The sequence below is a fragment of the Carettochelys insculpta genome, chromosome 3, assembly GCF_033958435.1.
Source record: "Carettochelys insculpta isolate YL-2023 chromosome 3, ASM3395843v1, whole genome shotgun sequence".
Taxonomy (NCBI): Eukaryota; Metazoa; Chordata; order Testudines; family Carettochelyidae; genus Carettochelys; species Carettochelys insculpta.
The window spans coordinates 125,325,909-125,351,143 of NC_134139.1; the positions used below are offsets into that span (position 1 = coordinate 125,325,909).

Consider the following 25,235-nt stretch of genomic DNA (forward strand, 5'->3'; position numbering starts at 1 on the left):
ATTTCCTACATTCCATACGCAGAACAACAGCACCAAAAATCCCCACCGCCACTTTCAGAGCCACACAGTACCTGTCTAATTCCCCTGAAGTTGCTTCTGTCAGCCGCAGCCACTAAATCAACCCTTGCAGTGAGAGATGAGCTCCAGTCCTACGACTGCTGTTGTGCCACCGAACAGTCTGTCCCCCAAGTCTCTAAAGTTAACAGATCAAATCGGGGGAAGAGGAAGCAGCTGATACACTTGCCACTTTCCCAGTGCATGGACAAGCCCAGCTGTAACCATGGTAACCTCAGTACACTGAACGTTCTGAGGGGTGGGGAAGTCAAGGGGTTGGATTTTTCTGGGCTAGGAGCTGTGATCACTTTGGATTGCCTCTGGCTCCGGAGGTGCAGCAGGAACTCCCTGGCTCTTGTCATTGTACAAATATGTTTACCTGTACTTGCATGCAAGGGACAAAACTCTTTTTTCCTGACCTAGATTTAACAGCAGTGGATCTATGGTTTATTGCTTAGCCGTATGATCCCCTGCCTCTAATGAGTCAACTGCAACCCCTTAGCTATTTGGGGCATCAAACTTTTTGAAAATGGGCTGCAGGATCTGGACAAGGCAATAGGGTTCCCAGGGCAGCAATGCTGGCCCTGCTATGGTCTCCCTGTGTGGTTCCTATAGGCTACAACTTCTATCTGAGTTTCACCCATCTCTGGAAACGGGTGAAACTGAGATACTAAGATAAAGGGTGCAGAGGCTTGCCAAGGAGGAGCCGATGGAGACAAAAAAGTCACACTCTTTACAAGTCCACAGCTTGAAACCCCTGAAGATTCAGCACTTAGTCTGACAAAGGTCCCCCTCAAAACAACTAAAACAAGAGTTGTGGGGGTTGCTCATTGGCATGGACTTCAAGCAGGAGCTACACTGCTTAAAGCCCTGGGACTTTTTCATGCCCCAATCCCTAGAAGGGGTTATGGGAGGAAAAAAGAGACAAAGGATACCCCTTCCCACCCGCTGATTGCCTAACACTAACTGGAAAACAATAGCTATGCTAAAGGAACTATTTACACAAGAACAACAAGAAGTCCTGTGGCACCTTAAAAACTAACAGATATTTTGGAGCCTAAGCTTTTGTGGGCAAAGACCTGCTTCATCAGTTGTATCTAAAATACCTAAAATATGTTCTAAAACATCTTTTAGTCTATAAGGTGCCACAGGACTTCTTGTTGTTTTTGAAGATACAGACTAACTCAGCTACCTCTCTGATACTATTTACACAAGAAAGAGATAGGGAGATGTGGCATAGCAACAAGTATTCAGCCACAGTTCCAACTGCCCTCAGGAGTGGTAAGAAGGAACTGAGGGATGTCAGGTCAGCAGGATCATACATAGGGCTCCACACTGGCACTACTTCAGGGGCTCCACAGCCAACTCAAGGGATAGGAGCTAAGGTAAAACTAAGTCATACACACAGCGTGCATACACCTAACTTGAATATACTGTACATGAGCAAACTCTTGAAGAACATCATACAGGTACGAGGGCTAAAACGGAGGTGCCTAAGAATTTTTACAAAAGAAATACAGGCAACAAGTAACTTTAGGTACCTACCAATAAGCAGCAGCTGAATGGGCATTTCTTAGTTTTGCGACATCGAGTCATAGCAACCCAGAGCGTTGAACATTAGAAGCGAAGTACACCCGTTATACTAGTAACAATAGCAAGCAGCTATGAATCTGAACACTCTACAGCTGTAGTGGATTGGGACACATTCCATAGCAGAGTCAGGCATGGGGGTTCTAGGGCCAGTTGCACAATTGCTTCAGCCACATATACAGATGTTTCTACTACATTGTTTTACTACATGACTTAGGCAGGATTTGCTGAGTTTTCTAGGCTAGGCATCTGCTCAGATTTTTAAAGATTGGTCCCTTTCATATATCCAGCTGAACAAGTTTAGTAATATTCCTATTAAAAACATGGTTGGGGGAGCCGTATAACTGGTGCCTTCTTAGCATTAAATTGTAAATAGGCAACATTAAAGAGTTAGGTCTGAGGAATTTTTTGTTTAGATTTAATAAAAGGAATCCTCACTGTATTGGAACAAGAGAGGCCATCTGAAACTCTCTGACTGGTATGTGAGTATAAACAAGCCACGGCACTTTCAGAAAACATAACTTTGTAGAAAGAACTTTCTTGCCCTATCCCTACAAGTTACTTACCAGCTAACTCCCTCTGCAAGACATGCAATCTTCAACATCAATTCATGAATTCAGGCAGTGAAGTTTATATCCTAGCAAGGGCATGTCCACAACAGACTTTGTACTCCTCTGCGTAAGTTGTAAGGACTTAAAGCTTCAGTTCTCACAAAAAAGAAGGCTCCCACTGACTTCAGTGGGAGTTTTTGCTCTGTTAGGAATACAGAAGCAGGCTTCAAGTATCTTTCTGGAGCATGGAGGAAATGCGATAGTTTTGCCCTACATTAAAGGACTTTTCCCTTCCTTCTGCTTCATAATTATTTCAGTCTGTGCATGTCCTCCTCATCAATGTAAACTGGGTAAAAGAAACAAGTTGCATTTCTTATATATTTCAAAGACAGTTTTATTTTGTAAGTTAAAAGACATTTGGTTTGCTTCATGAAACAGTTAAAACATTGTATTAAAAGTAAGTACAGCTACAGAGAAAGTGGATTTGTTCAACTCAAACTTAAGTTTCAACTCAAATTTACTATTAGGTGAGCAAATATTTAGATACGACAAATAAAAAGTGTTAAAATGTCAATGTTAGTATTTCTTAAATCCACATCTGTGAAGTGTCAGGCTAATTTTTTGGCATGTCAGTAAGAGGTATGGATTACTGTTCCCACATGATATCACTTTTTTTCAGTGTTGATTGAAGTTTCTGCACATTTTTCAACAGCTCAAGAGAGCTTTTGCTCTTCTGCATAGGACAGGTTTTTGATGCACTTCTGCTTGGAATAACCGCAACCTCTCTTGTTCCATTCAGGTCATCAGAATTTGGAAGAACATGAGCCGACTGTCTCTTCAGTTTCTGAGCTTTTTGCTTTAGTTTGTTGACCTAAAAAGGAAGATTAAGCATAAAAGCTTTATTCTTAGCAAGGATATTGGCTACAGACCCAGGCACCACCAAAAGAGCCAAATTCTCAAAACACCAGCTATAAATAAGATAGTTTAGCTTACGAGGCTCATTTCCAGTAGCAAGCCTTAGAACCTTACTTTGAACATGTAAATAAAGATAATACAAAGAGATAAAGGCTTTTCATAAAAATCAAAAATATAAACGCTTGCATGAGACAGAGCCTCTGTCATCTAAATCTAGGTCTACTCTTCAAACACCACACAAGCACAGCTGCAGCACTATAGCTTCAGTGCAGACATTCACAACAGCAATGGGAAGGGCTCTCACTGCTATGGCAGCTAGGGGTTAATCATCTTAACTACCTCTTTCAGGGTGTAGATTTCTCTTTCCCCTGAGAGATGTAAAAATGCAGAAGTAACTTTTCAGTGTAGACCAGCCCATTTATGATATCCTAATTATGGCAATGATTCCCACTGTAGATTCTTTCCAGATGTTCTGTATCAGTCATTGTAGCTAAATATTTACCTAAAGCCTCAGCACTTTACTAAGCTCTTTGTGGTAGTGGTGGTGGGGGAGTCAGTCATGAGATTCAATAATATCAATTAATGCACTTCACTTGCATGTACAGGTTGAACGTCTCTCATCTAGCACTCTTGGGACTTGACCAGTGCAAAATGAGAGAATTTTCCAGATGAAGGGAGAACAATATTTTCTAGCACATTGCTAACACTTCCACTTACTGGGCTCTTACAAGGCATTTGGGGTAAATTACAGCTAAACAACAGCACAGAACACAGAGCCAGGACAGGTGACTGGAAACAAACTTTATGGGACCACAGGAAACGTGGCCACACATATGGTCACATGGCTAACTAAAATCATGCTGGATTACATAATATGCTGGACATGAGAGTTCCAGATTAGAGAAGTTCAACCTGCATTATGAAACTTGCAGTGAAGGACACTCCAAATCGCCAAAGTTAGAATATTATGAGACAAAAAAAATCTGGACACATTTTGAAATTTAGATTTAACATTTAAAAACTCTCTCAAATGAATGCAAGCCATCAATGCTTTCTAAACAGAGAGAGGGAGGAGTGTTTGAACCCTGACACATGTTTCAAAGATGTTCCTTATTTGAACCTATTTGCCTTTGAATCCCATGGGGTTGTACAGTCTAAAAATAGGCACTCTTTATAAAAAGAGTATGAAAATTATTTTCATCACATTCCAATGGTTTTTAAACAGTTTAATTAGAAGCAAACTACTTCCTTACCCTGGCTTGGTGTTTTTTCAACTTAGATATTTGTTCTCCTTTAATCTCCATTTGCTTTACAAGACAATCCAATTCACGCTCTAAATCGTCACGAGCTTCACAGTTTTGAGTTTCTTGTATCTGCTTCAAGAGTTCTTGATGTTCACTATTAGAGACAGACTAAACAATAGTACTGGTGGCATATTTGAATACGAGTCTGTATTTTTATTACTCTGCAAAAGTTTCAACTCCAGAAAGAAAGCAAGTTAACTACCATGACACACGACCAATACTTTTTAATCCTGAACACATACTCAAAACTTAAACATTTTTCCCTTATTTATTTTCCTTCTATTCTAAGCCTGACGTTAGTACACTCTATCATAACCATTTCTCTACTAAGACTGAAAAAGTAAGTGCCACAGTGTGCTGGTACTGCAGCATGATACATAATAGGAATCTAGAATGCAAAAAAAAATTGAAGAAGATTTTATTAAACAGCAGGCAATATACACAAAAATTTACACTGGTGATCCCTATCTAAGCTGCCTCAGAGTCAGAGTGCTTACCATAATTTAAAAACCACCACCACTTGTTTTGCAACCACTAATTATAGTTTCATTATCAAATTAAATCAAGTAAAATTAACAGCGTGGTTTGTTGTTACTGGCAATCTCTATTCCAAACAGTTCACTCAAACTAAATGAGAGAAACAAAAAAAGCAGTCCAGTAGCACTTCAAAAGACTAACAAAATAATTTATTTGGTGATGAACTTTCGTGGGACAGACCCATTTCTTCAGATCTGAAGAAGTGGGTCTGTCCCACGAAAGCTCATCACCAAATAAATTATTTTGTTAGTCTTTAAAGAGATACTGGATTGCTTTTTGGTTTTGATAGTATATAGACTAGCACGGCTTTCTCTCTGTTACTAAATGAGAGAAAGTGTACTTTATAGCTGCCTAAAGCACAGAGAAAAGCTATGCACTAGTTACTACATTTCCCAGGTGTAAGTTACTGATCATTAAAGTTCTTTTTGGCAAAAACTCATGCCCTCTTTTGTATTACTGGCTGAACCTCTCTAATCCAGCACCCTGATACCTGACCAGAGCCGAACAAGAGAATTTGCCAGACTAGACTATCAGATGTCAATATTGTCTAGCAGCTCTACCAATACTTTCACTGTTTATTGGGTTCCTAGAAAACATTTAAGGGGTAAATTAAAGCTAAGTCACAGAGACCCAAGACTGGTGGCTGTAAACAACCTTCTCAGACCAGGGAAACTTGGCCACAATCATGATAAGTAGTTGTCCTGCTATCTATAATGATGCCAAATTATGGATGTTGCCTGATGAGAGAGTGCCGGCCTAGAGAGGTTCAACCTGTAAATGCACTGCCTAGCATAAAGTGAACACAACTCACAGAACATAAAATCCCTCCATCTTAAAAATGCTACTCTAAAATAAAAAAGTTTTCTCTGATTTGGCACACAACTAATAAAAGGAGTTAAAGACAGAGCTTTGTGAAGACGACAGTCTGAGAATCAACGCCATCTACCCTGGAATAAGGGCCCATGACTGTAAAATTCCTGTATTGCAAACCATACTGAAATAGAGCAGGTTGATTCAAAAATAAATCTGATCTTTACAAGGACTAGACAGACACCAGCAGAACATCTAGTATTCAACCCATGCAGTCACCTTCATCTCAGGCACCCGGTCAGTAAGAATAAGATGAAAGCTGGCAATACCCCTAGAGCAATATAGCCTATTCTTCTAGGTATCAAATAAGAGGTTTCTCCAAAATGGAACCAACTTTTGTACTGTGTAACTTTGAGGACAGGGATATTTTTTAGGCTTTGACCTCATATCGTAAGTAAAATTTTAAAAATAAAAGCCCCCAAAAATATAAAAAACCCTCCACTCTCTGCTCATGAGGCTGATTAAATACAAGGCCTATAAGAGCTTCCTAAAATGACATAAAATACTACACGCAACATCTATAAAATTCTATTGCCCTAAATATTTTTTAGACCCAACATATGCTAATAAAACATCCAAATAGTGCTCTCATGGCTGCAACTTCTAGCCATTTTTAGCCAGAGCATCACAGTTTATCATCATCTGGGAAATAATACAGAGATACATACTTACAAACTCATTTGGCCCAGCTCATCTTGTATGGCCAGTAAAAGGTCAGACAGATTTTCAGTGACAGAAGATGTGGAACAAGAGGATACAGATAGGCAAGCACTAGTTCGTGTAGAAATCCTGCGTTCAGCTGCTTCTGGGCACCGTGACAAGACACCTGGACTACGATGTTTCATCATATGTAAGACACTTTGCACATTTGCACTAACAGAATGGCTGGAGCTGGCAGACTTGATAATGGAGGAAAAGGAAACTTCTGTAAGCAGCTATAACTAAGGCACTTACAGGAAAAAAAGCTCATTTAAGAATAATGTGGACATATATATTTAAATGAGAATCTAACCAAGCTTACCTTCCCAGCCACAAAAGGCAGCATCCCAGTTTTAAGGTAAAAATGTGGAGGATGTACTTTCTTCAAAGCAGATTTTTTCTGGCAGACAGTAGACAAGAGACATGTTTGCCTAATAGTGCTACCTTACAATTATTCTTTCTTATTAGACTGTAAACTCTTAGAAGAAGGGGCTGGTGTTGTTCTGTTTGTGTAGTGCCTAGCACAACAGGGTTCTGCATCACAACTGAGGCACCTAAGTACTACCACAATACAAATAAAAAAAGAGTACAATCCAAATATTGCATAAAACAAACTTTCCCCCAACAAGAACAAGTCTGAGCTACACTTCAGCAACAAATCATTCCATACAAAACACAGTGCCCCATAACAGCCGGTGAAACAGGCAGTCTCAATTCATCGCCTTTAAATGGGTATTCAAGTTTTCCTGTTTATCCCAAATACAGAAGGAGTCCCAGTAAAAATACTGACGTCTAGTACATAGTTATTCTGACAACTCAGTGGTAGATTACGATTAGAGAAATCGAGCACTGCCTCTGTGAATAATTCAGCCAGTTTTATAACTTGTCACTTTAGCAAACCTGTAATCCCTGTAGATGAAAAGATACTCACTACAGCATTTCAAATAAATCCTAGTTCTACTGATCTTCGGTTAAGGGACTGTAAAAAACACAGGACAGTGAAATGACTGTGCATGGTTTAAGGTTCTGCTAGAGTGGTCAAGTTATCTATTTTAATACCAGGCACCAACACACTAAACATATTTTAGTTTTCTATAGACAGGAAAAAAAAAAAAAAAAGAGTGCATGTTATATTTCCAGAGTAAATGGCATAGTACAGAGAGCCAACAGAACCCCCTACCCCTGACAGTTTTCCAGGAGCATCACTGTTACTCCATGAATGAGATGCTATAAAAATAAGAGTGTGATGTTAGAGACATTACCACTGTACAAATGGCAAACCTGCCTTTTACCTTTGTAGCTTTCTTTTTCCTATTTCTCTTTTTTGGTTCATTCTGAGGTGATACTGAAGACATTAAAATTCTATTTATCTCAAATCCAGTTTCAAGCTATAGTAATGAGAAAGTAGTATCAAAACATTTTTAAATAGCATAAACTGAACCTTCATCAAACAAATTAATAAAAGGCTTAATTAGATCCATTATTAACTGAACTCCCTGGGAGGTAGGAATTATAAAAGCGACCCCCCTCTGCCATATTCAAATATACCTAGCAATTTCCATACCCAAGCGCACCAATGGTATCTTTTGACTTCCACAACTAATGGACATTTAACGTGGCAAGTAGTTTGGACGACGTAAGAGTCGGTCCATATAGCCAGCCCTGGGTCCTCTCTTCCAAAAGTAGCTGGAGCAAGATTTTCCACAGCAAACAAACAGAATAAGGCAATTATTGAGTGAACCATCACTGTCTGTGGGACATTTAGCATGTATCCCATTGTCCATATCAAAGACTTTTCTAAAGATTGTTTTATAACTCCTGTTGGCTACATAAGATTAGTTTAATAAGACAATTACCATTTCATTCTTTCAAAGGATGAGGCCTCTGTCTTTGAGCATATAAACACAAGCAGTAGAACTATCATCAGCTCAAAAAACTAACCCAGCCAGATATTGCACTGAGCATGAATAAAGAAAAAGTTGGAGAAGTCCTGGCACCTGACCTCTAATAGAGATGACTTCCAACATCACAACCAACTCCAATAGTCAGATCTCTCCCTAATCCAGAATGTATTAATCGGCATACTGAATAACTCATTGCACCAGAGCCTTTTCTTGCACTGATGGAGTCTCTCTACAATGGCAATGAAGTCACATTAATTGCTCTTGGCAAACTTTGTATCATGTTTTTTTGGTAAGGGCAGACAACCATCGCAAGCTCTTCACTGATGTGGTGGTAAAACCAGGTAGAGGGCATTCAGTTGCCCTCTGGAGGTGTTGGGTTAATTCAATAAAGTTTCTGACTGATGGAATCCAGTGAGGTGTTGCAACTGCTGAAGAAGGCAACTGTAGTGGTACAAATGGGTAAGGAGCAAGCTTCTTTTATTGTAAAAATACTGTCCAATGTAAAATAATTGTCCTCCTCTGTTCAGCATTGGTAAAGCATCAGATGGAGCATCGTGTCCAATTCTGAGCACCACACTTTAGGAAAGACATAGATGAACTGGAGAAAGTCCAAGTAGAGAAACAAAAATAACAAAAGATGTGGAAAACCTGACCTATGTGGAGAGGATAAAAAAGTCAGCATATTTAGTGTCCAGACAAGATGACAGAGAGGACCTGATAACATACAAGAAGGCTGTTAAGGGGTATTATACAGAGGGGAGTGATCATTTGTGGTGTGTCTACTGAAAGCAGGACAAAGCAATGGGCATAATGTGGAGCAAGGGAGCTTTAGGTTAGATATTAGGAAAAACCTTTGTAACTATAAAGGACACGTTCTGGAATAGGCTTTCAAAGCGGGTGGACATTAAAGAATAGATTGGACAGACATCAGAAAGGTATGGTTTTGGTGTACTTGGTCCTACTTCCGTAGAGGGTGGCTGGACTAAGTGAGATCCCTTCCACATCTACATTTCTATAATTGTTTGGTTACTGTAACACAAGAGCTGCAGAGCAAGTATTCTTCTGCAGTGAACTCAAAAAAGAAGCTTCCTCTTCCAAAATGACTGATACCTAGTAGGGTTCTCAATAAAAGTGAAGCTATGAGGGTGCATAGCTAACATGCCCACTTTTAAAATGGCTACTCTCTCTCAGGCTGTGGCCACACTACCCCTCCTTTCAGAGAGGCTATGGTAATGTGGTACTTTGGCATATGCTAATGAGGCACTGGCACGAATACACAGAGCCCCCTTAGCATAATGGCAGTGGCATACATTTTGACAGAGCCGTTTTCAAAACGCACACCACCTGTGTAGCCAGGGGCCTTTCAAAACAAGCCCGATTTCAAAAGCCCCTCATTCCCATTTGGTTTTGCGAATAAGGGGCTTTCAAAAAATCAGGGCATCGTTTCAAAAGGCCCCCTGACTACACAGGCAGCGTGTGTTTTGAAAGTGGCCCTTTCGAAATGCGTGTGGCTGCCATCATTCTAATGAGGTGCTGCATATTCATGGCAGTGCCTCATTAGCATATGTCAAAGTACCACATTAACATAGCCCCTCCAAAAGGAGGGGCTAATCCGGCCATAGTCCAGTGCTCTTAGTGTAAATAAAGTCAAGCTGCACTCAAGGAGATGATGGCCCTGGCAGCAAAATCAGTTCTTCCTGGAATCCTCTGCAGAACATTTTTTTTCCTTTAAGACTTTGAGGAAATGTGTTATTTAATAATGAAAAAAATGAATGGTACAATGAAAAACAGCTTCCGAGTGTAGCCAAATATATGGGTTTTCAGTGAATTTTAACCATATGAAACATTGGAAGCTTTGTGTTATGCCATTGAGATAATTCTGGACAAAAAGGTCTAACCTGGGGTGCTAAGATGCTTATCGGACCCATTTTTATATAAAATTTCAGCTTAGACTAATCTATCATAAATTCTTTAAAATGCATTGTTTATTCAATGAGCATATACTCTAATTTTGAGGAGAATATACTGCATTCTTCATTAAAAAACAATACATACAAGGCTGAATCGCTGTTTGCAGCGCAAAACACAAATTCAAACTTACGTATTCAATTAATGATTTTAGAGGAAGCTAAGTATACATTAAGATATAAACCTTACTAAATAAAGCTTATTAAAATAATGTTGCAGAATTTTTTTAACAGCAAATCAACAGGTTAAAAAAAAGTGTCTTCACTAGAGACAGTATTGCCTCATAGATTAATCAGGTAATTTGGCTATCCTACCTGAGCAGCTTTGTCTTGTATTAGCTTACGCTGATGTTCTTCTTCATGAAGTTTTGCCTCCAATTGTTTGATCTTGTCCTGAAACGCAAGTACGTTCAATCACATTTAAGGCTGGCCCAGTGAAAACTGGAAAGTACCTCACCTTTTACTAATTTTGATTATAACAAGATTGAAGGACTCTTGAAAAATCAGGCATAAATTCTTCAGGTTTCTAGGAAATGAAGTCTGAGGTAGAAAGCAAAGGGAGTTAGGAAACTTTACTCTCCTCTGCTGGCCGTACATTTGATAAATGGCCTGTGCGTTTTAGCACAATTGGCAACACAGAAATTTCAAGTGAACTGTCACCACACATTATCCTATTAGGTTTGCTTACTTCTGCAGTCTTGTGTGTATTGCTCAGTCTGAGACACTCTTTTTCTAGAACCTCAAGCTTTTCAAGCTTTGCATGGAGTGCCATCTGATTCTGATCTTTTTCCTTTTGAAGCTGAGTCTGGAAAAAATAAGCAAAAATTGATTTTGAAAACTGAACAAAATAGTTGGACGTACCACATCTCTCATCACAGTGCAGGTCCACTCAAGGGGAGCATGGCAAAGGGGGAAATTGCCCCAGGGCTCGGCCTTTCAAGCGGGTGGGGCAGAGCTCCAGAGGATGCCGCTACTTTGGCAGCAACAGTTTCCAGATGTCTGGCCCCTTTGAAATGCTGGTAGCACTGTGCCACATGCCTGGGAGGGGTCCAGTGCAACAGTCCCAGCAAACCTAAGGGCAACCATCCTTAGCCCTGCCCCTTTACGCTCTTGGTCCTGTCCATTCCAGAAACACAGAGACAGGCCCCCTCCCCCTGTGCTCCAGAGCCTGCAGTGGCTGTTGACCCCTCTGCCACAGTGAATTTTGTTTAAACATTGTACAATTAAGTTCAGTGCCAAAATTCCCAACAGACAAAGCAATCTTCAGTTTCTAGCACTGTCAGAGGTTGATCGTGTAAAGGTAGGCACTGAAGAGAAACAGTCAAATGAAAAAGGGTTCCAATTCAATTATAATCACATAATTGAAAAACACTATAAACCTGACAAATTTTGGAAGCGCTTGTATACAAATGCTAGACGTCTCAATACTAAGATGGGTGAACCCGAGTGCCTGGTATTAAATGAGAAACTGATATGACAGGTATAACCAAAGTTGAACAATGATAAATCCATAGGACATAACAATAGCAGGGTATGAACTATACAGAAATGACAGAATAGACTGTGCTGGTATGGGAGTGGCACGATATGTGAAAGAAAGAATAAAGTTAAAGATAGTAAAAAATTGTAAAAGAATCAAAAGGTACCATAGAATTGCTAAGGAGAGAAATTCCTACTAGAATAATAATATACCAGTAGGAATGTACTACTAACCATGTGACTAGAATGGTGTTTTTGAAATGCTCAGGGATATTAGAGAGGCTACAAGAAGAGAAACACTCACTAACTGGAGATTTCTACTATTTGCATAAGCTAAGTCTACACCACAGAGTTCCGTCAACAGAAGAGGTCTTCTGTCGACAAAGCTAGGGAGCGTCCACATTACAAATGTGTTCTGTCAAGAATCTGTCAACAGAATTCAGCAGTTTTCCTGGCAGAGTTCTGTCTTAACCATTCAAGGCATAATGCCTTTGTCGACAGATTCTGTCTATGAAAAAATAGTGTAGACACTCCAGGGGCCCCCTCTGTTGACGGTTCATCAGGCTGCCCTGTTCGCAGAGCTTCCGGTTGGCTGTTCTGTCGAGAGGACTAGGCAGTCTGGCTGCTCCCCGTGGGCCAAGGGTGTTGACAGGCAGAAGCTTGTATGAGGTGTGGATGTGTTCTGTAGACAGAGGTTTTGCTGGGAAATATCTGTCGACAATGACTTCTGTCAACAAAACTCTGTGGTGTAGACACTGCTATGGTGACTGGCTACATTTCATCTCAGGACAGAATACACAGATAAAATTTCTAGATACCATTAATAACTACATTTTGGAGCAGCTAGCTCAAGAACCCACCAGGGGAGAGAAGATTCTTGATCTAGTCTTCAACAATCTACTGGAATTCTTCGGGGGTGGCGGGGGTCAACAAAACATGTGAACAAGGGTGATCAAGAGGATACAGTATACATGCACTTTTAGAACACTTTAGGCAAGGTCCCTCACCAAAGGCTCTCAAGCAAAATAAACTGTCATTGGATAAGAGGGAAGGTCCTCTCATAGACAAGCAACTGGTTAAAATTAGGGCTGTCAAGCCATTAAAAATATTAACCGTGAATAACTGCACAATTAAAAAAAATAATCACAATTAATTGCAGGGTCCTAAACCCAGAAAAATAGGAACATTGTAAAGTGGCCAGAGAATGCATGAGCAAAGTAGTTGTCAAAGGGCTCAGCTGGAATGTTTCTTTCTACCTCCCATCTCCTAAATGTCTTAAGCCTACACAAAGGAATGCTAAACTCTATTCCAGGGGGTTCATGAAGTGGGGAGGTGGGCATCTTTGGGCACCTCAAATTTCACAAGCAGGGGCACAGCACAATCAGCTGCTGGGTCTCAGGCTCATCCATCTCATTAAAAATGTTGAAATATGTTACTGTTTTTACATATATGTATCCACATTTATATACCAATTGAAGTTTTATACTGCATATTATAGTCAACATATCTCGTACGTATCCTGACTACAGGAGCATGTCAGCTTATTAATTAGATTTCACCAACACCAGTAAGCCATTGTGTCATTTTCTGACTAGCTGTCATATGATAATGCATTTTAAAACAAAATCCATTTTGTTCATCACCAACCTGAGCAGATGTTATATGCAGGAACTACAATGTCATACACTTACTCTTTCATTTATTATTTTGAATACTTCACCTGTTGTTCTAGAACCACACTCTTTTCTAGCTCTGCACTGAAAACCATTTTCTTCATGTAATCCAGCTGTTTCTCCAGTAGGGAGCAGCGGGACTGTGCAGCACTTAACTGAACACTAACATCTGTGGTGAAAGAGAAACAGCATTGAACTGTAGTATCGAGTAACTTTTAGCCTGCCTCTCCCCCTTGGTTCTTGGAGATGTAGAAGTTAAAGCTGTGTCTTAAGATATAAAAAGTTACTTGGGTTGGGCCAGTGAAGCAGTTAACAGGGATATTTTAACATATGCAAGACTCAGGATGTGTTTCCAGGAACAAACCCTGATCTGTGTTACTGTTTATTTCAGTGGATTTACTCACAATTTCGGATTTGGCTTTATGCCAATATAACCTGGCTCCCTCCAGCCCCCTCAGTATCTTCGGAGTGTCATATAGGTAACACCAAGTCAGCAGTTGACAATAATTTTTGATGGGGAACCACTCCAAGATTTTAGTAAATGGTCAAGGGCCATACTTTTCTATGGAGAGGGCATGGGGTCTGGAATGGGGGTTAGATGCAGAAGGAAGCTCAGGGTAGGGAATGGGGTGGAGGAGAGGGTGTGGAGTCTTAGAGTTTGGGTGAAGGAGGGGGTTGTGACTTTGGCCAGGATATTGGATTGTAGGGTCCAGAAGGTAGTATGCGTATAGGAGAGGATCTGTGGTCTTAGGGAGTGGTGCAGGAAGGGGTGCATGGTCCGGGTGGGAGTTAGGACATAGGAGGGGGCAGGATACCAGAAGCAGGCTTTGGCTGGGAGGCACCTACCTAAGCAGCTCCGGGGCAGCAGCACTGTCAGGCAGGCTTCCCTGACTGCCAGTAGCCCCCGACTACACAAAGCAGCTGGCATGCGGTTCTCTATGCTGCTGGGTGGCGGGGAAGGAGGCTTCATGCACTACCCTGCCCCCAGCAAAATCTCTCAGCTCCTACTGACTGAAAACCAGCCAATAAGAGCTGAGAGATTTTGCTGGGGGTTGGAGCAGCATTAAAACCTCCCAACTCACCGTCCAGAGAGCCACAGAAAGCTGTGCTGCTCCATGCCACAGGGGTGAGCTGTATTAAAAGGCTTGGCAGGCCAGGTCTTGCCTGCAGGCCAGGTCTTGCCCACTCCTGCACCAAGTACTGACCTGGAGTAAAGTCCTCAATCCTTTATGAGTGATACCAGTGGACATCTCTTCCACCCTACCTCTGCAAGCAGAGACTGACTGAGGGACTGCTTCACATGGTCTCATGTGAAACAGCTATACTTCTCACAGAAAGTCTTGAAAGAGAGGCTGCTGAACTCTCTTTTATATCCAAATTCGACAAATTAGCATGTGGTTTGAACCAGGATGCAAATTTTCTGGGTCATTATAGGAGCTCTTTTGTATACTTGGCTTAATCTAATTCTTGACTCCACCCCTGCCCCCCCTCTACTCTCTGATTTGCTCACCTTGATAATTTTTTTTTCTGATTTGTCAACCTTGATTACTATTTTTGGTTCTCTGTGCCTTAAATATTGAGTCTCTTCTGCTATGGCTATGGTCTGAAGAAGTGGGTCAGTCCCATGAAAGCTCACCTAATAAATTATTCTGTTAGTCTTTAAAGTGCTACTTTACTGCTTTTTTGGTTTTGATAGTATATAGACCAGCAGCGCTTTCTTTCTGTTACTAAAGAACTGATAGGTTTTATTACACCCAGTTTCTAAAGTCTGTTTATTTAGCACTAAGCTGTAAAATGTCCCTTGGAAAGGCAATGTTTGGTAATTTTTATAAAAAAAACAAAAGAACAAGCTATGATGGTGGGATAGGATTATATGCCTCAAAGCTAAAGTGAGAACTTGGCTTCAACAGCACCTCCTCAAACCAAATATGATCACTCCTTCAGGTGAAAGAACTGAATTTCTTTTCTTTGTGCTCAGGGTTTTACAGGCCAGAGAGATACAAGGCGGTAGAGGAGGGTGCACCAGAGCCATGGCTAGACCACTTATGTTTCTACAGCCCAATTTGGGCTAGGCAATTTCTCAAGTGCCAGGGCCAGGAGAGGGGGCGGGGGGGCGGAAACAGGGTCATAATGGGAGTGGACCCTGCTTGCACTTTATAGTGGGGAGCCAGCCCAGTTCTGTGGGTGAGGAACCACTGATGTGAAAAGAGTGCAAAGTGAATGCACCCTGCAACACTTCTGGTCCCCAGGCCTCTCCCTGCTAATAGTCAGAACCCAACTTCCCTCCTCTCCTCACCCTCCCCTGCCATACAGTTAAACCCATCTCCTACACTTAATGGTACATCTGTGACTTTACACATAATTTCACCCAATACCCACGTCTTTTACTACATTTCTTGTGACTGTGCCAGCATTTTTAATTTAAAAAAAAAAAAAAAAAGACAAGTCTGCAACCCTAATCATCATCAGCGAAGAGAGACCTTTTTTCTGCTGAATCAGTTCTTCATGTGCTAGATTTTTCTCATTTGTTTCCTGCTGCAAGGCCTTTTTATATTGGGCAGCCTCAACAGAAAGGCAGCTCAGATTATCTTCTGCTTGCGACCTCTCCAACTCTAGTTGATGGATCTTCTCTTGAAGAGTTTTTATGGCTGACATCAAAGCTATTGAACAATCATAAATTAAGCTGTTAGAATTGATTTTAAAAATGTTTTTCTACTTTGCAATACAGTATTAGCCATTAAAAATTTTGTACTGATTCCCAAAAATGCAAATGTTTTAAAAAACAATAAAAGGGTTATGAAATGACAGTGCTCTTTTTAGATAGCAACCTTAACTGATATACAAAACAACTGCTTTTGCTTCCTGAAGTAATCTGTCTGTTTAAAAAGTATATACTTCTTTTGATTTTTAAAAGGAGCAGAAAAGGCCATTTATTTAAAAAAGAAATAATAATACATGCAATAAAAGAGCCACAACTTCCACTGGAAAAAAGTTAATAGTGGGTGCTATGGAGACCCAACACATTTAATGTACATCTGATAAATAAGTTTTGCATGTAGTTAAGTTAGAGAGTGTCTGTTCATAAATTCATGGCCACCTTCACTCCAAAATGCTAGTTAGGAGTACTAGCAAGTCATAGTAAATTAAACATCAGATATAAGACTAGAATCCAGTTCTCTAAATTAAACAACCAATGCCTAAGTTGTGATGCCTCCTGGAGAAGTGGGAGAAATATTTCCTAATTACCAGGTTTCAGAGACCTTTGCAGAAATGGATAAGCACTGTTTGCTCAGTTTTATGACTAGCATAAATACAGAGAATGGAAGCAATTTGAATCAGAGGCACACGGGTGTACTAGATACAGCAGGGATTTGCTACTGAAATAAGAAATTAAGTGTTGTTTCTGGCTTGGTCACTATCTTCTGTGTAACCTCGGCACTTAATTTACACTCTGCTCTTCAGTTACCCAATTTCAAAATATGCCAAAATGTGCATCTTCCTTTCAGGGGCATTTTCATAGTCATGTCAGGAAAGAAGAGAAGCATGTTTTAAGAGGTTTTATAAAACATTTCTTTCACTTCTGAAAGGTAGTTTGAGCTAGTCTTGAACATTAAGCTATACTTGCCCTTGGTGGGAGGAAGCCTCTTGGATGAGTCAATCTTAACATCTAGTTATTTTGGCATCATGAGATTGTTTTGGACAGATTGAAGGGAAAAAGTTAGACGCTTCGGAAGAATGTCAAGGAAGAGCCATTTTTACATCTCAAGAAAGAATTTGTTCCCTAATGTAATGTGTGATTAAAATTGTGCTTTCAAACATTTATGATGAAGTATCATCACAACTACACTTCTTCTTTGAAGACGCCATTTCCTCTCCATAGTCACATTTAGAAAGAGATGGCCAGATTCTGACACAAACAAAGCACTCTTTGTGGCATTCCAACAGAACACACACAAAGCTTAAGGGTTTCCCTACAGAGACAGAGGATTGTCTTGGAGATGGGGAAACAACATCCCCCACTCTCCCTGCCAGCTTCTCCTATTTCCCTCAGACCATGGTAGCTGGCTTGATCATATTGCAGTGATTCCCAGCTGGCACAATGCCTCCTAACATATAGCAGCCTTAAACCTGCGGCAATTCTATCTGAAAAATCAAGCACTGGAAGGCAGAAACATGGTATAAAGTTACCATAGCTCTCCCCCTAAGTGTACAGTACACCCTCTAGAAGTGCTATTTCTATTTGCATTTAACTGCAAATCGAAACTGCCCCCCCACAGCCCTCTGCTCCCCCAGCTGGGAGAAGCTAGGGGGCTGCGTGGCTGCCCTCCTCCCTTCCCCCAGCTAGGGGAGTTCTGGGGATCTCCCCAAACCTCCCCTGCCCAATTTACACAAAATTTTATTTACATGGAGGTTGCCCAGGATGCAAGCGCTGTGTAAAATCAAGGGATTACTGTACCTGCAGGCTGAGCCCCAGAACCATTAGTCTGACATTTAAAAAAGTAGCAAAAGCTTGTATAAGACCCCTATTCAGAGTCAGCCACATAAGGAGCCTCAGGGTCTTCATATTAAAGCACAATTAGAAACAAAACAAACATTCTGATATCCATCATTACACCCCTGAAAATATAGCAAACATAATTAGCAGTGGGAGCAAGACTGGCTCTGGGTAGTTTTGAGTCCAAAGTAATTTACCACTTTGACCCTTCACAATGTATTTTCTTAAGATTTTCAGGAGATCATACTACATAGAAAGTTTCAAGTAGTTTTTGAGCTAGCAAGAAGCAAATAATGTCCCACAAAAATCAAAAGCAATAGTAAAAAGAAAGTTACGAACTTCAAACCTCTACAGCAGCATTCTCCTCTGCCTTCAGAGCACATCTCCAATTTTCAAGCAAAACAGAATTCACAACCAAAGTTACGTGGCATAGCAACCAGCTTCTATCACTCTCTCTCCAGCCAGCCTACAGTCCTATGATCCACATCAGGGATAAGCAAACTTCTTAGGTCATGCCCCCCTGCTTGGCTCTGTAATTAGCTGGGGCTTCCCCGACCTGTGGAAGGAGCATAGGGAGGGATGTGGCAGGGAGGGGAGTTCCAAAAGGGGGTGAGACACTTGGAAAGGAGGCACTGGAGGCTCCACAGGGTGCCCCAAAAGAGGAGGAGTGATCAGGGAGAGGACTCTAGAAGGGACCCCAAAAGGGTACTTCATCAAGCCAGGAAGTCGTCAGATGCTCCTGCTGCTTGTCTCAGGGCCTCTGTGCCCTCTCTCCTTCTGCCCAGCACAGGGTAGGCAGGCTGCTCAGCTGGCAGCACACACTGCCCTAGGGCCCCTCCCCAGGAACAGGGAAGTGCTGCAGACCTAGGCCAGCTGTGGTGCCAATGGGAGAACCCCAGCACCAAGAAACCCCACCCCCAGCCAGCCCTGCCTGGGAAGCAGCCACCTCAGCCCAGTAGCACAGCAGGTGCCACAGGTATGCCCGCCACCTCTCCCTAATTAGACAGTGGTGGGAGGAGTGTTCCCTTGGCGGCGACACAGCAGAAGCTGCAGGGAGAGGCCGATCACATTGCACCCCTTTTATATAATGTTGTGCCCCCTATGACGGGGCCACCCTCCCCTGTGTACACTCCTGATATAAATGACCAACTTCACAAGTAGAACAGACAGGGCAATTTGCTCAACAGAATCAAAAGAACACCTTTTTGAGGCAGGGTGAGGTGTTACCTTGGTTATTTGGGGCAGGGAGCACATCCCCAGCATTAGCTGTTACTTTCTTTAACTTGCTATGACCAAAGGTAGGAGCAAACATTCTATCTGGAGGTTGAAGAAAGCTTCCTATCAAGCTTTGCTTTGATTCAGAACCCATAGTCTATAGGGGAGAAAAAAAAAAAAGATATACATAATGTCATTATTTCCTAAAACATTACTACTATGGCATGCACAATTAGTTCAAATGGGCACTGGACAAACTCTAAGCTGGTATCAAATTAAATCATTTGAATCAGAAAGCATGTAGGACCAGGTGACTTGATTATCTTCTATACTTGGTCGTGAATCCTATAGCTTAAACAGCTACCAATAAAAGTTCTTCCCCCACAAAACCCACTAGATTGTTTTGCCATCTTGTTTTGTTACTAAAAACATTACCAAAGTTTTCCTTGTTGCATTCTAAATCAATTTAACCTCTCAAATTTTTCACCCCAAGAGTAACAGATCCCTTTCCTAACAGCTTCATATATTTAGAGGAAAGTTGTGTCTTATCTTTAATTTAGAATTAATGTGCTCCTTTTCCTCCATATATTTTACCCTACCTCAAATATCTGAATGCACCATGTCAAGTGATGACGTCTTTTCTAAATAAACCTGTGGGTGTCTACATTTTAATACAGCTGATACCTAGCAATAGCCAAGAAAAAAAAATTCTTCTTCTTTTATATAAATATGCTAGATTCCCATTAGTATAACCCAGTAAAGAGTGCCACACTTCCAGATGCGGATTTTTAAGGGCATGTTTACAATGCCTAAAATAAAACAGTTCAACTGCATTTGAGATACTGACAATGAAGTCTGGATAGGTAGTTTAGTCCAATAGAATTTCCTGAAGAAAGTTGTCCCTCAGAATTCAGTCAAAGAGATTTTTATTCCAGGATAACACACTAAAGCTCCATTCCAATATTTAAATTGGAAATTAAAATATTCAAGAACTTAATATTAGTTATGTACGTCACCCAAGTGGAGAAGATTGTGACAAGAAGAACATGAAAGGAATGCATTAAATATTTTTCAGACATGTTTGAATACTGATCACGTATAAACAATATTATGCATACCTTACCTCTAATTTGACATTAACGATGCTAATAGAAAATTTAAAAAAATTTTCAAGACAATATTTGTCAGTTATTTCATGCTTTCTTAATTCTACCTTTTTTATGGCATTTTCCACAAATATATATGTTGGATATAGATAGGACTTACATCAGAACTCCTAGATAGAACTTTGGAGCAAACTGAATAGCACTTTTATTCACAAAACAGCCCTGCTTCTGTTGGAAAATCTGTAGACAATCTTTCTAATGTAATAGTTGCTACATATCTGTTCTTGATTCCATACTATTCAAAAGACAAAAACAAATGCATAAGCCACATTTTTACCTCACATTCCCTACAATTTTTCTTTACCATTTACAAATTAATTTGCAAATTTCCAAGGCCTTCTATACAACTTATTTCAAATTCAACCTCATCAGTTTTTTTTAAACTTGGGTCCCAGAATTTAGTTCTGTGCTGTACTTCAAAAGTAATAGCCACAGAAGATGACAGCTATGTCTTATATGTTTGGATAACATGTAAGATTTCTTTAGGAAACATCAGTACATTCAAAAAGAGTGACCACAATAATGAATTAGGCAAGTGTTAATCATACTCTCACAGCTCATAGCAAAAAACAGTTCTCATTACAGAAAAGAAACTTACCTGCCCAGCAATACAGTGAAACTGTAGCATCACAGAGCAAGTTAAAAATACTGCAGGCAACTCACCTTTTCTTTCCTAAGTACTTGTAGCAGCAGCAGGATATTGTCTACCAAAGACGACTGTTTGCTGTACAACTTGTAGTTGTCTACTCAGCACAACAGCAACACGGTTTCTATTTAGACAAAGAAATTTACATTGTTCATTTGGTGCAGTTGGAAAAGGAACCATCTAACAGGCAGAAGCAACAACCTACAACAAGGACAATCTGCAGCAGTCGCAACATAAAATTAGATAAAGAAAAAAAGAGTCAATTTGAAAAAAAAATATTAAAAACAGAAAAAAATTCAGAAAAAGCAGCCATAATCTTTGATGTTTCAGGCAGCTATTAAAGAGAAAAAAAGAGACAGCATCCTGGTATGCATTATCTTCAAGCTATTCATTAAATTTGAGCTTCTGTCAGAGATATTCCCCAAGTCTAAGTTAATATTAAATGGAGGTTATCAAGCTCTAAAATCTTCTCGGCAGTACATATCTGATATCAAGACACTTTCACAATGAACCCTTCAGACAAACTAGAATTTGTAGGTGTTTCCTTATCATCTGGGAAATGGCCCAACTGTCACAGTTCACCCCAACAACTTTCATTAGGGATAGTTTTAGTATACAAATAGTTTGTTTAGAATAGCGTACAAATCCCTGACCAGTACTTCAATCCATAACATTCTAATGCTATTTTATTGTTACTGACAACCACTGTCTTCTAAATTGTCATATAGAACACTGCTACATCACATCTTCTATGGATTACAATCCGCATTCTCTAACTTGAGCCCAGCCCCAACAGCTCTTACAAATGATAAGACCTTCACCAGGACAGGAGACCGTGTGCAATCTTGATTACTAAGCAGCAGAAGATAAAATACAGTAGACCAGTGTTTCCCAAAGTGTGGTATGTGTACCACTTGTGGTACTCAACAGGATTTCAAGGGGTACATGGCAAAAAATAAGTTGCTAAAAATCAGGAGACAAGCACTGGGACAGCACTGGGAGAGGGGATATGCCGATAAAGCCGAAGTCCCAAAAAGGGTACGCAAACGTTTTAAGTTTGGGAAACAGTGAAGCAGACAATAACTTCCATTGGGCAGGAAGCACAGGAACACATAAGTTAACTTGCATTACATTATCCAAACAACAAGCAGTCAAGCAGCACTTCAGAGACTAGCAAAATAGTTTATTAGGTGAGCTTTCGTGGGACAGACCCACTTCTTCAGACCATAGCCAGACCAGAACAGACTCAATATTTAAGGCACAGAGAACCAAAAACGGTAAGCAAGGAAGACAAATCAGAAAAAGATAATCAAGATGAGCAAATCAGAGAGTGGAGGAGTGGGGGGGAAGGTCAAGAATTAGATTAAGCCAAGTATGCAGATGAGCCCCTATAGTGACTCGGAAAGTTCCCATCACGATTTAAACCATGTGTTAATGTGCTAAATTTGAATATAAAAGCCAGCTCAGCTGCTTCCCTTTCCAGAGCAGTGCGATAATTCTTCTTCACTAGCACACATACCTTTAGGTCATTGACAGAACGCCCCATTCCATTAAAATGTTGACTAACTGGTTTGTGGATCTGGAGTGTTTTGATGTCTGTTTTGTGCCCATTGACCCTTTGTCTAAGGGAGTTAGAGGTCTGTCCAATATACAAAGCATCTGGGCATTGTTGGCACATGATGGCATATATGATGTTAGTAGAGGAGCACCTTTCTTTACAGTTGTGAGGTTATCTGACTGCAATATGGCCATATAGATCATTGATGCAACCACCATTTTATATCTGCCACAAATTTTGTACGAACATTGTCAAGAGAGCTATCGCTGGAAAAGTTATGATGTACTAGTTAAGATTATACCATGTGTGCATGTATTATCTTTGTACCTGAAGATTTGAAAATTAGCTGTGTACCCGTATTCAAATGTTCTCTCCTGGAGTAATACCCACAAAGTACCTAGCCAGCATGTTTGGAAAAACTATTCAGCTTGATTAGCTCAAGAATCAGTCAACTGACAAAGCATGGGAGGCCCTCAGCTACACTAAATGGCAAGTATCGGGAATATTTTTCCTATCACGGCCACTGACCCCCAGAAAAAGTCAGTTGCAGGCTAAACACAACCCCAGACTGGCACAGGGCTTCCCCTAGGTTCCAGCCAAAAATGAAGGGAGCAGGATGTGGGAGCATGCTCCCAGTTGGGGCAAAGGATTGGGGTGTGGTGGAGGTGAGGTCTCTGACTGAGAGTGCAACCTCCAGAGTAGGGCTTGAGAGGGTTCAGGATGTGCATGGGAGTGCAAGATGGGGCTCAGGCAGGCTCCCTGCCTGCCCTAGCCCCAGCCCCACATCACTCCCAGCAGGATCCAGTATGGCCCTGTGACCCCAGAGGAGAAAGTGGCTCCATGCTGCCCTCAAATGTCCCTGCAACCCCCAGTGGCCACAGTTCCTGGCCAATGGGAGCTACCGTGGCAGATGAGGAAAGCACAGCACTGCCCTAATTACCAGGTGTCACCACTCATGACTCCAACTAAGTGGCACAGGGTGGGAGAAACCAAGCCTCAGGGCTCCCAATATGTGGCACAGAGACTTGTCCTGGGCTAGATGAAAGTAAGCAGGCGATGAATCCAGCCTTTGGACCAGAGGTTCCCCCATCCCTGATGAGTGGGATTCCTTGAAAACTTTCAAACTAAAATATCTTCCACATAGCAGAAGATATTAAAGGTCCTGGGAACTTCACCATTTTACCTATTTCCTGTTCCACCTATGCTACTGCTCAAGCGTCTGGACTGGATTTATGCCAAGGGGAGTATCCTAACAAACGATCTGAGGGCCTTCCAATGATTTGGGAGTAACAAACTACATGACTTGAGCTACCATTTTTTCCAATTGCCTTAAATAAGAATTTTGCAATTATTGTATGTATTTCATTCCTGTAACAATTTTAACTCTCAACTTTTCCTTTCTATGAATAAGCCTTTATATTTTCAATACTAAAAGAAATAGCAACTGCATGATTTTTGGACAACATTTAAGTTATAAATTGACCTGGGTACATGGCTGATCCTTCAGGATTGGAAGAACCTTTTGTTTTCATTCGTAGAAGGAGAGGTGGACAATTTTTGATGTGGGGGGAGAGTAAGTGCAAGACTTCCATGATATTAATGGAGGTGTGGGGTCAGGAAAGGAGGTTGGGTACAGAAGAGAGCTTGGAGTCAGGGACTGGGGACCAGGAGGGGAGTGCTGGGGTTTGGATTGTGACCTAGGGCAGGAGGGGTTTGTGACCCAGGGCTGAGGACTATGGTTGCAGGAGTCTGGATTGTAAATTAGGACAGGGAAAGTTGTGCAGTGGAGCACAGGATTAGGGGTGCAGGCCCTGGGAGAAGGCACAGGTGCAGGAAGAGGGGCAGAGGGTAGGGAGGGTCTGGAATGCCAGAGGCAGGCGCTGGCCAGGAGACTTACCAACTACTCTGCTGAAATGAGAGCATTTTTATTTATTTACTGTTAAGATAAAACCACCCCCAACCCTTCAAGTAGGGCCTGGAAAATTGCTATCACCCAGACATTACTGATATTCCTAGAAGACAAACAGTGGAGGAGGGGGGAGGGGTGAAACTATTTTGAAACAACCTTTCTGGCCATCTAAGAGCATCACAAAACCCCAAACCCGTCTCTCCTCCCTTGCACGTCCCTCTCTAACCGACTTATTGCTGGAGCGGTTCGTTAGGGCCTTATGGTCACGAGAGAGAGACGCGGCTCACCTGCCCCCCCGCAGAGCACAAAAGCCACTCGCCCAGCCAGGCTGGCGCCTTGTATACTACGGGTGCCTGCGGCAGGGCGGTGTCCCGAGCCGCCGCCGAGGCCGTTTCTTCCAGGCAGCTCCGCTACCCCTGGAGGCTCTTCACCGACCCACTCACCCGAACGGCTGCGGGGACGCACCGCTGAGAGGCGCGGAGGAGGCCTGGACAGCTGCCGGGACTCCTAGCGCAGCGGCTGCACCGGAAGGGCGCGGAGCTCCGAGCGGAGGAGAAAGGGGCGTTAAGGGCCCAGCGCCGCGTTAGCCGCTCCACGTTGCCGCCTCCCGCCCCGCGCTAGTCTGGCTGCGGCTGCTGCCGAGTGCCCGCCCCCAGCTTTAAACTTGCCGCCTTCCCTCCCGCGCCCGGAGATCCGGCCCGGC

General features: G+C 41.6%; 1 protein-coding gene across 3 annotated transcripts; it reads right to left on the reverse strand.

Annotated features, from left to right (window-relative positions):
* Positions 1 to 2,571: 2,571 nt before the first annotated feature.
* Positions 2,572 to 25,113, reverse strand: CEP57L1 (centrosomal protein 57 like 1). Of its 3 annotated transcripts, none has more exons than XM_074990766.1 (12): positions 24,976 to 25,113; positions 21,083 to 21,189; positions 19,266 to 19,410; positions 16,024 to 16,203; positions 13,591 to 13,712; positions 11,080 to 11,196; positions 10,707 to 10,784; positions 7,813 to 7,908; positions 6,843 to 6,920; positions 6,494 to 6,720; positions 4,364 to 4,508; positions 2,572 to 3,066 (listed from the first exon to the last, which is right to left on the reverse strand). In XM_074990766.1, the coding sequence occupies exons 3-12, from the start codon at positions 19,405 to 19,407 to the stop codon at positions 2,842 to 2,844; spliced, it is 1,410 nt and encodes a 469-aa protein (XP_074846867.1). In that variant the 5' UTR covers positions 19,408 to 19,410; positions 21,083 to 21,189; positions 24,976 to 25,113; the 3' UTR covers positions 2,572 to 2,841. The 3 variants fall into 3 exon arrangements, with proteins under 3 accessions (XP_074846867.1, XP_074846868.1, XP_074846869.1); XM_074990767.1 differs by having other exon boundaries at positions 24,998 to 25,100; XM_074990768.1 differs by lacking the exon at positions 2,572 to 3,066 and having other exon boundaries at positions 4,371 to 4,508; positions 6,490 to 6,720.
* Positions 25,114 to 25,235: the final 122 nt, after the last annotated feature.

Bases quoted from the DNA above. Each gene is read 5' to 3' on its own strand.
- CEP57L1 (XM_074990766.1), bottom strand. From the start codon at position 19,407: ATGGGTTCTGAATCAAAGCAAAGCTTGATAGGAAGCTTTCTTCAACCT. The intron at 6,721-6,842 runs GTAAGCTTGGTT...TCCATTATCAAG, and splicing joins TGCCTTTTGTGGCTGGGAAG to TCTGCCAGCTCCAGCCATTC. The intron at 4,509-6,493 runs GTAAGTATGTAT...TGTCTCTAATAG, and splicing joins GAGCTGGGCCAAATGAGTTT to TGAACATCAAGAACTCTTGA.